Here is a 12374-nt window from a genome sequence, read left to right on the forward strand (position 1 = left end):
GTCGTTTTGTGTCTTTTTCACTTATTTTGTGCATTTTTGTTGTCTTGTGTTTTCCTGTCCATTTTTGTTTTGTTTATTTTGGGTGTCATTTGTCTTTTTCAAGTAATGTTTGTCGATATTTGTTGTAATTTTGAATTAATTTGGGTGCATATATATATATATATATATTTAGCATTTTGTGTGTTTTTGTTGTCATTTTGTGTGCTTTTGGAGTCATTTTGCATACTTTTAGTGTTTTGTGTAATTTTCTGTTTCTTTTAAGTCATTTAGTGCATTTACTTTGCAAAATTAAATCGGGGACCACATGTGACCCCTGGACTGCCTATGTCTGTAGATGATTTAATTTGGAGTAGTGTAGGTGCAATAATAGAAAGAAACCAGTAGGTGAAATGGATAAGAAGTTATTTGAGCGACAGAGTACAGTTTGTCCAAATGGGAGAGCTCTCTTCTAGATGTCTTGACGTTGCTTGTGGTGTCCCCCAGGGGTCAGTATTGGGCCCTGAATTATTTCACTAGTATATTAAAGGTGTCTTTAGTGTTTCTCAGTTGGTTAAATGTGTATTGTTTGACAATACAAATTTTTTCTCTAGCCACGAAAGCTTTGAAAGACTTATTAGCGCTATGTGTGGTTTTACACATGTGCAACTGTAATACGGTTTCTTAAAGAGGTAGAGCTAGTTTGTTTATATTAATTATTTGTTAGATCAGGGTGGGGTTCAGTAAGTTTTACTTCTCCCCACTCCATTTCATGCGTCGGTGTATACGTGAATATTATTGTGTAGCCTATACTTTTGTTTTGTTCTTGGCACACTTCACTTGAAATGTAAATGAATAATGAAAGCACAGGGGAGAGCAATTCATAATAATGAGAATAATTTATTTATTCAGGTAGAGTAAGAGTCTTTGGCAGAAAAATACAGAAGCTGATTTAATGACAACTTTTAAAAGTGAAGTGCTACATAGAGAAGACTTGGAGGTACTGGGCACACAAACAGGAGAACCAGTCCTCCCATTGGGTTTGTAACATTAACCAAGGGATTGGAGACGGTTAGACAAACATGTATGTATGGCACAGGACAGTAAGGTGGTAAACGCTCCACTCAGGTGGGAGTTTACTGTGTGAGTTGGCGGTTTTGGCGATGGTGTGCGTGATAGAAATGAAGTTTTTCCCTTCAAATGTATCACAGTAAATCTGTCACTGGCTTGTTTTTTTTGTGTTTTTTTTTTTTTTTTAAATGGCACATTTGTGTCTCTTTCTTTTTAGGATCCATCATTCTTCACGCTGACACATGGTTCTAAAATCTGTTACAAAAAACATGTAAAAAGCAACAATTATAAACAATGATATAAACTCATTGGAGTACAGAAGGAGCAGTATGGGTCGCTGATTTTAAAGTTGTGCATGCTGAAATAGACCTTTTGCAGCAAACCACATTTAAAAAAAAAAAAAAAAAAAACGTGATTTTTTTTGTGTTACTTTTGACCAAATTTACAGCATTATTTGTGAAATTTGTGATATTTTTTCTCATAAAACTATACTGTCAATATTTAACATTTAGATTTAACATTAATTCTAAATGTTGCATTTAAATACAAATGTTAAATCTAAACGTTAAATGCTAAATCTAAACAGTGAATTTGCAAATTAACTATATATTTAGTTTCACCCGTAACATTTATATTTAACATTTAGATTCAACATTTAGATTTGACATTTATATTTAAATATAAAATTGACATATTTTTACAAGAAAAATAATCACTAATTTCACAAATATTGCTGTTAATCTGGTCAAAAGTAACATTAAAAAAAATTCACATACATTTTTTAAATGTGATTTTGTTGCTAAATGTTGCTGATTATTTTAGCATGTGCAACTTTAGAATCGGCGCCCCATAGAGCAGTGGTCCACCCATTCTTCTGTTTTCACATCCCATTATTGGTATCTCCTACCAACTGACAAGTGCAACTCTAGTATAGTTCATATAATGAAGGGTAGAGAGGTACAAATATGCATCAGACTGAGACGCCTCACGTGTTGCTCCCCCCGCTAGACTTCCTCTCTCTCCTCTAGGATGAGTTGTGATGATGGAGGAGAACATCTTCCCGGATCAGAAGGCAACACAGAAGGCAACAGAAGGCAACACAGAATCTCAATAATATTTGCCTCAGACTTGATAAAACCAAGTACAGGAACCAATCAGAATGCACATAACAGTGCGTTCATCACACAGCTCACAATATGAGAGGGACAGGGAACACACACACACACACACACACACTGTGTATCAGTCAGACAGACAGAAGTCACCACAGCTCCTGTCAATCTATTCATTTCATTCAGAATACTGTTAATGGTTCGTTCATTCATTAAGAAAAGGCCAAAGTAAAGCTTCAGCTCCGCAGGACAAACAGGAGTTCATTCAACATCAGAATACTGTTGGAGGTCAGGAGTTCAGCTGCTCCTACATGTGCAAAAATGTGTTGTAATGAGTGAAGGCCACACGGGGTCGCTGTTCCACTCAGGCATAGGCCTCAGGATTCAATAAGGAGAGTCCGACTGGCACAGCAGTCACACCTTTACATCCACAAAGCCATAGGCAGGAGGAGGATGGAGGGAACATCAACAGAGAAAGCAGTCAGTGAAGTTCTCCTCCTCATCTCTCCCATCATTCCCAGTCTGAGCTGCCCTGAGTTAGTGGTGTGAGGGGGGACTGTGGGGCACGGCAGTGAAGGTCACAGTGTGACCTTGCTGAGTCGAAGCGAGAGGCTGGAGCAGTGCTGTGTGCGAGGAAGCGTGGAGCTGCAGCGGCTCCGCAGCTGCACGGGCCGACCGGCCGAGCCCCGCACACGCAGCAGGAAGTCAAAGTTAGCCGACGTGTTCATGGCGTAAAAGACGTTGGCGTTGTCAGGAATCACCAGTTCTGAATGGAACCAAGAAAAGAAAACATTTTTATTCTTCATGTCAAAGATGGGATTTTTTTTTTTTTTTTTACCAAAATATGTGAAACAATTTGAAGTATATGAATGTAGGCTACCACTGATTTGGAAAATGTTAAAATACAAAATAAAAAGGTGTACTAATTTTTCTCTTTTTGATTGTATAGGTTACAATGTTGGTAAAACATTTTCGGTAACATTTTACTTGAAGTTATATACAGTATATGAAGGCTGACATTACACTGTCATTATTATGACATGACACCTGTCATTAGCATGAATAAGGTGTCATGAAGGCTGTCATTAAGTGTCATTCGTTAACCTAACCCTTAATTAACCTAACCCTAACTCTACATAACCCCACTAGATCCCTCCACCTAACCCACAAAATGCCAACATAGCTCCAATTTAGCGAACGACAGTTAATAATACACAGGGTTGGGGTCAATTGTAATTTTAAAAATCTGTCGCAGTCGTAATCATGATTAAATTTTAGTTGAGTTTAGATATTTTACTTTGCAATTGTAATTGCCATGAAAACTCTATATAAATGGTCAATTATAATTTAACGCTAAACGGGGGAACCATGTTACAGTTCTACACATATGTAGTTAACAATTGTTAAAATATGTTTCATATCAAGCTTTTCTTACATCTTACCATTTTTTTGACTTTTTTGAAAAAACACAAGCTGGTCAACATGCCCAGGTTACAATGTCTCCTGTAGTAGAAATGACTTTCCTGGTTTAATAAAGGTAAAAAGAAAAAAAATCGATATGGATGCATTTTGAATCGATCTGAGAATCGCGCGCCGCAATATCGCGATATATCGCCGAATCGATTTTTCAAACACCCCAACTAAAATGTGTTGAAATGACCAGCTTATTACTTGAGTACAGCCTACTGTATATTCAGGCTCTTATTGTGAAAGTCTATAAGTGGATATCCAGTAGGTGTGCAGCACTTAACTTTATGTATGGATTAACATAAAGCTAATTACTTTAATTGTATTTTATCTGTTCATCACAAAGGAAGTTGCGCAGATAGTTATGAAGTAGCAGCATATAGCTGGACAATATTACTATTATAGATCATTAAAAAAATAAATATGTGATTGGTTTTTCTATTGTTATAGTGGTAGGATAAGAACATTCTTATTCCATGCTTTTGAATTACTTTTATCTAAACACAGTAGAGCCTCTAGTTGTTTTTATTTATTTATCTTTATATATAAATATAAATGCAGATGTAGGTGAATAAGCCACTGTTTGTATTAATACCTTTCTCATCAGAGATGACTTGCACCAGCTCATATCCCTCCACCGGTTCCACCTCTAAGTTGTGCTTAGCCATGGCTCTGGAAATGACAGCTGGGGTCTTGTCTTGGTTCGTCAACTATTTCAGAACAACAGACACAGTAGTTTACACAGGTTCCATCTACAGTTTACAGTCCATCCTGACCATAACAGGCAGCAAAGTCATGTTCTTACCATTATACTCTTGTACAAATTGCCGTTGCCGTGCTCCAGACTGACTCTGATGATGCACGCGTCGTCCACCTGAGTGTTGTAAGCTGGAGTTGGACTCGGAGAGGACGGAGACAAGGGAGTGAGAGAGATGGAGCGCCTGTGGAGGCAGGGGTGTCCAATGATGGAGGGAGAGGTTGGAGTCATGGTGACACTGGCTGTGGAGGAGCTGGTATCCATGGAGTGCAGTGAAGTGCAGGAGGAGGACTCGGACAGCTGAGGACACACAGGTATGGACAATACAGTTTATACAAAGGGCCATAAAATAAATACTCAATGCACTATTTATTATCAAAAAGAATATTGCGGGAAGTCAAGGAAACTTCAAAAGAAAACATCAAAGCGGTAAGCAGACTCCTCTGATGAAGACTGGCAGTTGACAGGATTTCCTGAGGAACAGTTGTCTAAATAAATTAAATCTTAAAATATTACCAAGTCATCTTTATTTGGAGAAACATTTTCTTTAATGAGATTTATTATAGTATAGTCATCAAATATTATATTTTTGCTTATTCGCCATCTAGTAACACATCATTAGCCCATTTAAATGAACCCAATATAATAGTTATTGGACCACAGAAGGAAACTGGATTATCCTATAAAACAAATAAAATTAAAAACAGGGATGTTGCATTTTGGCTTTTTGCCAAAAATATTTATTTTTTTATTGTCCAACACTAGCTTTTCAATTACCTTTATAGATACATTACACAGATACCCTCCCCACCAACCTACCATTAGTTCACATTTTATTATATATAAATATACATAGTATATACTGATATGAAATTTTATGGCGAATATCGGACAATAATATTGCCCATCTTTGCTAAAAAAAAAAGCAAGTTACAGTTAATTAGGAAATGTAACATTCACTCAGAAAGACCTTGGTCTTGGTGGGAATTGAACCTACAACCTTTTAGCAGAGTGCTAGTTTTTACTCATCACTTTTGTGAAGTGAATTTAAATTGGAAATCAATGTAGCAAACATGAGAATTTTAGGAAGTCTTATTTCAATCCATCCATATTCAGACCCGCTTGTTCCTTTTTTCAGGGTCGCGGGGAAGTCCTATTTTAATATTTACACATTTAATATGAGGCATCGTCACAATAATCAAGCTAACCATTGTTTGGTTATCCACCTTGTTTTGCAGGGAGTCGGACGTGTGAGTGGGCGTGGCGAGTCCTTCGATGTCTGAAGGACTGCTGGAGTCACTGGAGGACACGCTGACTGAGTCCATGCTCTCTCCTGAGCTGCCAGTAGGAGGAGAGCGAGGAGTCTCTCTGACCGGAGAACTGGCTGAAGTACTTTCTGTTCCCAGAAACAACCTGCACAGCAGCGGAAGTGTTATTAAAATAAACAACATCCTGAGCACGTCATCGTCAACATCACATCTATAACTGGTTCATAGTGTGGGAACATCTTTTCTAAGTTTTCTTTCTGGATTTACTCACAGGCTGAGTCTCTTCACCATACTTTTCCGAGGTTTGGGCAACGTCGGGCTGCTTTCGCCGAGACCTTCGATCTCACAAGACAAGGCGTAGCTGCAAAGTGAGAGTCCCAATGTTAACGGCTAACACCACAAAGCATGAGCCCAACGTGCACACAGAGGTCGGAGGATTAACTAAGTCAGCGAGCGATAGGAAAAACAACTCCAACAATGGAGCGGTGGGGGGGGGGTGAGGACATGGCATGAGATCAGCAGGGAGAGAAAGAGCTTCTGTTGTGCATTTGTGTGTCAACAATGGGTCCAACAGACCAGGACTCATGCACTAATTTGATTGTTATGACATGGATAAGGATGGAGAGAGTGAAGCGGTACCTTTCTTCTTCGCTGAGCTGAGGCTGGCTCTTAAACCAGCGCAGGAACGCCGGCTCTGCCGTCAGACAGTAGCTGTTGCAGGCCGACTGGAGCAGCTTGATCTGAGCGATCACCTCAAACTCCTGCACAAAGAAGAGCAAAGTGACCTACGTTGGTTAGATAGCCTCAGACGTCAGTCAACTAGATCAGTGTTTCTCAAACGGGGGTACGTGGTGGCACTACAGGGGGCACTTGAGAAAGGAAAATTAACAAATGAAAGCATTAAAAAATATGGTGTTTTATAATGTTTAATTTTAGCTACAAATAATAATCATACTAAAAATTATCAGCAACTCACAAAACAAAAACACACAAGAGAAAAATATACTGATTAATAATAAAAAAAATGAAAAATACTAAACGACAACAAAGACACACTAAACGACAACAAAGACACACTAAACGACAACAAAGACACACTAAACGACAACAAAGACACACTAAACGACAAACAAAGACACACTAAACGACAAACAAAGACACACTAAACGACAACAAAGACACACTAAACGACAACAAAGACACACTAAACGACAACAAAGACACACTAAACGACAACAAAGACACACTAAACGACAACAAAGACACACTAAACGACAAACAAAGACACACTAAACGACAAACAAAGACACACTAAACGACAACAAAGACACACTAAACGACAACAAAGACACACTAAACGACAACAAAGACACACTAAACGACAACAAAGACACACTAAACGACAACAAAGACACACTAAACGACAAACAAAGACACACTAAACGACAACAAAGACACACTAAACGACAACAAAGACACACTAAACGACAACAAAGACACACTAAACGACAACAAAGACACACTAAACGACAACAAAGACACACTAAACGACAACAAAGACACTAAACGACAAACAAAGACACACTAAACGACAACAAAGACACACTAAACGACAACAAAGACACACTAAACGACAAACAAAGACACACTAAACGACAACAAAGACACACTAAACGACAACAAAGACACACTAAACGACAACAAAGACACACTAAACGACAACAAAGACACACTAAATGAGAAAAATACACAAGGTCACACAAAAATAACAGAGAAACATACAAAACGACGTAAGAAAGAACCAAACGACACCAAAAATACACACACACTATTACCAACAACACACAAAATAAGAGAAAAATATACCGACTAATAAAAAGAACAGACAAACACCAACAAAATATGCAAAATGACACCAAAAACACACAAAATGATGATAGAAATGATCTTGATTAGTCTTGGTCCCACATCAGGAGGGACATGACCGTAAATAATAAAAACTATAGAAATAAATCTATTCAGGAGACACTAAATACTGTTTCATTCCACTTATTTACAAAATGAGATTCTTTAAAAGGTGTGTTATCACTCATTTATTCCATCATTATGCTCTATTGTTGTGTTTTCACAGAATGCTGAGCAAAATGTTCTCGTCGGACAAAGGGGGTACTTTGATTCAAAAGTAAGAGAAAGGGGGTACTTGAGCCTAAAACGCTTGAGAACCACTGAACTAGATGATCATTTTGTCCACCTGGCGTGGATAATCCACACGTGCCGCACTCACCCTGCGTCTCTTCTCAAAGTTGATCAAACCGCCCTGAGGGAAACACAAAGCGCACGCTGTCAGACGCTGGACCTCACATACCAGGGGCTTCTTAGTCAAACAGCTTTAGGTGGACCACCAAAAGTACGAGCCAACAAAATTCCTCACATGCTTATGGAAACTTACATCCCGCGGAAACACACACAAAGTGCACGCACACATATAAACATATAAACACCATCGGCAGGTGTTTACCTCCACGAGATCAGGCAGGGCCGTGTCCAACATGGTCAGGTCAGTGAGGAACGTCCCCAGGTACGGTATTGTTCCTTGCATTGCTCCCTGAGCAGAGAAACAGTCAATGTTTAACAACCAGTGTGTTTAATTGGAACATTCACATTGTACAGCAGGGGCGCCAAACTCATTTTAGCTCCAGGGCCAAATATGGACCAGTTCAATCACAACTTAATAATTTTAGGTAATAAAATGAATCATTTTAACATTAATGTGCCCAAGTTTGTACTTCCAGTTATAAGTTGAGATATAAAGTATGGAAGGCGTCAACAATATCTATATAATAAGATACTTAAATGTCCGTGATTGATTGGATTTTTTTTTTTAGTTCTTTCAACAACAATTTACAACTGAATTATTTGGTAATGTATACAATGATTCATGTTTTCTTTGTTGTTTTTCACTTTCTCCTGCGGGCTGAATCAGATGCTCTAAATGGCCAGATTTGGCCCCCGGACCTTGAGTTTGACATTTATATTCTAAAGCCTCATTATTAATTATCCTTTTAAAAACACGTGTACAAAGTGTTGAAAAACCCTGTGGATGTTTAACTATTTAGGAATAAAACCTACAGTAACTGTATTTCATGCATAATATTCAACACTGCACTTTTTGGAGACTTTAGGATTTTTACCTCAGCTAAGGGTGTAATATTTTTACAGGCGTTTATTTATTGTTTGTAAGCCATGGAAGTTCCTTTACATTTGGAGTGGACTTGGATCAATACACTGATTCTGGATTAGTTTCAAAAATAAAAAAAAATCCCTTCCTCCTCATCATCGATATTTAAGAAAATCAACATCTCAGTTTGTAATTGACCGATCTTTATGAATTCTAATTTAATTACTCAACGACTTCACCGAGTTTTATCCAGATTGCATTTGGAATTCTGCATTTCAGGTGTCCATACATTTGGACCGTCTGTATTGCTATTGATGGGGATAGAAATTTCTTCCAAGCCTTTAAAGCAGGGGTCACCAACACGGTGCCCGTGGACCATGTTAGGGACCCCCAGGAGCTCTAGACACTAGTTAGTACTTAATAGGGTTAGAATAAAGGCAAGGCAAGGCAAGGCAAATTTATTTGTATAGCGCATTTCATACTCAAGGCAACTCAATGTGCTTTACATGATAAAACATTCAATTGTTTAAAATCAATAAGAACATTTAAAATCATCAGTAAAATCAATTAAAATCATCAGTAAAATCATCATTACATCAACAACATGACAAAAAATCTCTCTCTCAATCATATGCAGTAGAGAAAAAAAGTGCTTTTAACTTTGATTTAAAAATGTTCACATTGGATGCTGACTTCAGCTCCACTGGCAGTTTGTTCCACTTCTTTGCAGCATAACAACTAAAAGCAGCATCACCATGTTTACTGTGAACTCTGGGCTCCACTATCTGATCTGTGTCCATAGATCTGAGAGACCTGCTGGGTTCATACCTGACTAACATGTCACTGATGTATTCTGGACCAAACCCATTCACAGATAAATACAGCTGCATGTGAAAAAGTTTTAGTACTAAATTAACCATCTTTAAATGTTTCATTTAACTGATACATTGTGACAATTGTTTTTAAGTGTTGAAGATTTGGTGTATGGTCAGTGGTATGTTTTATATATATATATATATATATGAAATGTTTTCAAAAACGCAAGGTGGATTTTACAAATATTACATGTTTTATGATTACTTAAAAGTTGTTTGTTAGTAGCAAGTAAAACAGGAACGTGGTGATTTTCTATGAAATGCAGAAAATGAAACTATTGCGTAAATTAGAAAAACTAAATGTTGCATATTGAAACTTAAACATTTCCTACATCCTTAGGCCGGGCTACCGGGCTCAAAACGCCACTCACTTTGTTCTTCTTCTTGTTCTTTTTGTTGTTGTGTACACTAGTTAAAATTGTTACTCTTCTGTTATTGTGTACGCAACGACACTCGGAGCCCGATTTTTGGTTTGCATTTATTTGCGAGTCAAATATTATGACGGTTGGTGGTACCGAATCATTGGCACATACCAATAAATAAATGGGGCCCATTACAACGTACTTGTCACGGGGGTGCCATTATTCAAATGACTACTACTCTGTTCGTTCTCTTTAGATCGAAATGCAGTTTTTTGTCCCACCCCCCATTTCTGGTCATTTACAAGTTAATGGGAACATAGTCGTGTGACATATCGTTTCAAAAGTAATTCAATGTAGATTATGATTGTGCCTTGCATAATTTGATGAGGGGCCCAGGGGCCCACCTCATTTTCCGATAATTTCTAAATTTATCAAAATATAGTCGTGTGATATACCGTATCAAAGGCAATTAAACGTAGATTAAGATTTTACGTCGTACAATTTGATTTCTTTTACTAGGTGGAACCGAGTTATTTGAATTCTGGGGAACGTGGTACGTGATATTTGGCGCGGAGATGTTCCATGGGCCCAGGCGTAGTTCATCTGAACTTGTTATTTTAAGGCTAGCCTTCCTTATTATCTTACCCTCTAATTAAAGTTAAACGGTGAAAACTCTTTTCCAGATATTGGACAGAGAGTAAACAGAGCCAATCATCTTGTTTGAAAAGGGCAGGATTTAACTGACAGTATATTGTTTTGGAGTCACGTGTTTTTTTTTTAGTACCGTAGAGCTCCAGTTGAGCTCCTTCAGAGGAAACCCTGTAGCTAGTAGCAGCCTGTGTCTGTCTCACCATTTCTTTCTGCAGCTGCAGTCGTTTGTGGCTGCGCTTCTGATGCTCCTTGGCAAAACTCTCCAGACTGGCAAACTTTGATGTGCCTTCCTGTAGGGCAAGCAGTAGAAAAAAAAAAGCTTTAGTTCACAAAACTAATGCTGGAAAATGAAGGAATGTTTTTAGGGACTCAAGTCTGTGTTTATAGACGTTAGCGTTGGTTTAACGGAGGATGTAAATCCAAACTAACACAGGTAGAACTCACCCTCATGAGTAGCTCTCTGCTGGTCAGATAGTTGTTGTGGTCTGAGAAAATATCTGAGAGTTCCTCAAATGTCTGCATGCTGTCTCTACATCAAGCATAGATTTAGGTCAAACAACGGGAAACGGCACAGCAGCTCAAACCAAAACAAACAGTAACCACATCGTGTTGAATTCCCTAAAATGCTGATCTTTAATCAAAGCTGGTTTAATGATTATTGTCTTAGAGGGAAGAGTTGGGCTTACTTGTGCACGCATGCCCAGGCTCTTTTCAGTCTGTACAGGGGATTGGACTGGAGCGCCGACACAATGGCTCTTAGAGACGAGAAGTTTTTCCGTATTCGGCACTCCTGAAGAAGGAACACATTATAAAGAGAGATACTCAAGACCCAGAATCAGGGTTGCGGTCATTTACATTTTTCAGTTACAATTACATTTTCAAATGTCCATGTTCAATTACAATTCAATTACAATTACAGTGACCGGCATTTTTCCAAATTACAATTAAATTATGTTTTTTTTTTAATCCCCTGAAAGTCAAATACAACGTTCTCAATTACTAAAGTTCAACTACAATTAATCACAATTACTGGGTCTGAAATAAATAACTCAATAAAACGTAACCTTCCTCTCGTGTTAGCCTTCTGTTAGCATCTCTTATGATAAAGGCTCAGTTTTGATGCATGTCTTATATCAAAATTAAAAATACGCAAAAAAACATTATGTATCATCTAATTCAGTGGTTCTCAAACTTGTACCCCCTTTGTCCGACTACAGCATTTTGCTTGTAAAACTATTTATAAACAACATAATGATGGAATGAACGAGTGATAACATATACTGTATATATATATTTATACATTTTTTTTTTTTTTTTTACTGCTTTTTAGTTTAACTAGATATTTCATAAAGTGAATGTTTTTTAAAGAATAAAAATTAAAAACTGTCAAAAATCAATTTTCATTTATACAGAAATTTCAGGCAACCCTGCATGGGGTCCCGACCCCAAGGTTGAAAAACACTGATTTAGTGGCTACTGAATAGATTTATTTCTATAGTTTTTATAATTTTCGGTCTCATGACTGGGACCAAGACTGACACTTTGAGAATTTACAATTCCAATTACGCCATAATTGTAATTAATGATCAATTATGCAATATAACTCACCCAAACCCTGCCCAGAGTCAACCCGATTTATTGATCTAAAGGCAGCCCC

General features: G+C 37.7%; 1 protein-coding gene across 4 annotated transcripts in view; it reads right to left on the reverse strand.

Moving 5' to 3' along the window:
- Nucleotides 1–1526: 1526 nt before the first annotated feature.
- Nucleotides 1527–12374, reverse strand: part of rgl1 (ral guanine nucleotide dissociation stimulator-like 1) — a 34661-nt gene continuing 23813 nt past the window's right edge. Inside the window, exons 8-18 of one of the 4 annotated variants that reach the window (XM_028444601.1) lie at nucleotides 11404–11507; nucleotides 11162–11246; nucleotides 10918–11007; nucleotides 8170–8256; nucleotides 7936–7968; nucleotides 6291–6412; nucleotides 5923–6012; nucleotides 5592–5796; nucleotides 4432–4683; nucleotides 4222–4336; nucleotides 1527–2925 (exon numbers count right to left, since the gene is read on the reverse strand). In XM_028444601.1, coding sequence (XP_028300402.1) covers nucleotides 2738–2925; nucleotides 4222–4336; nucleotides 4432–4683; nucleotides 5592–5796; nucleotides 5923–6012; nucleotides 6291–6412; nucleotides 7936–7968; nucleotides 8170–8256; nucleotides 10918–11007; nucleotides 11162–11246; nucleotides 11404–11507 — 1371 coding nt within the window. In that variant the 3' untranslated portion in view covers nucleotides 1527–2737. The remainder of the gene's footprint in view (nucleotides 2926–4221; nucleotides 4337–4431; nucleotides 4684–5591; nucleotides 5797–5922; nucleotides 6013–6290; nucleotides 6413–7935; nucleotides 7969–8169; nucleotides 8257–10917; nucleotides 11008–11161; nucleotides 11247–11403; nucleotides 11508–12374) is intronic. The other 3 variants (XM_028444602.1, XM_028444603.1, XM_028444604.1) reach the window with 3 other exon arrangements.

This window comes from Gouania willdenowi, chromosome 4 (genome assembly GCF_900634775.1).
Source record: "Gouania willdenowi chromosome 4, fGouWil2.1, whole genome shotgun sequence".
Classification (NCBI taxonomy): domain Eukaryota; kingdom Metazoa; phylum Chordata; class Actinopteri; order Blenniiformes; family Gobiesocidae; genus Gouania; species Gouania willdenowi.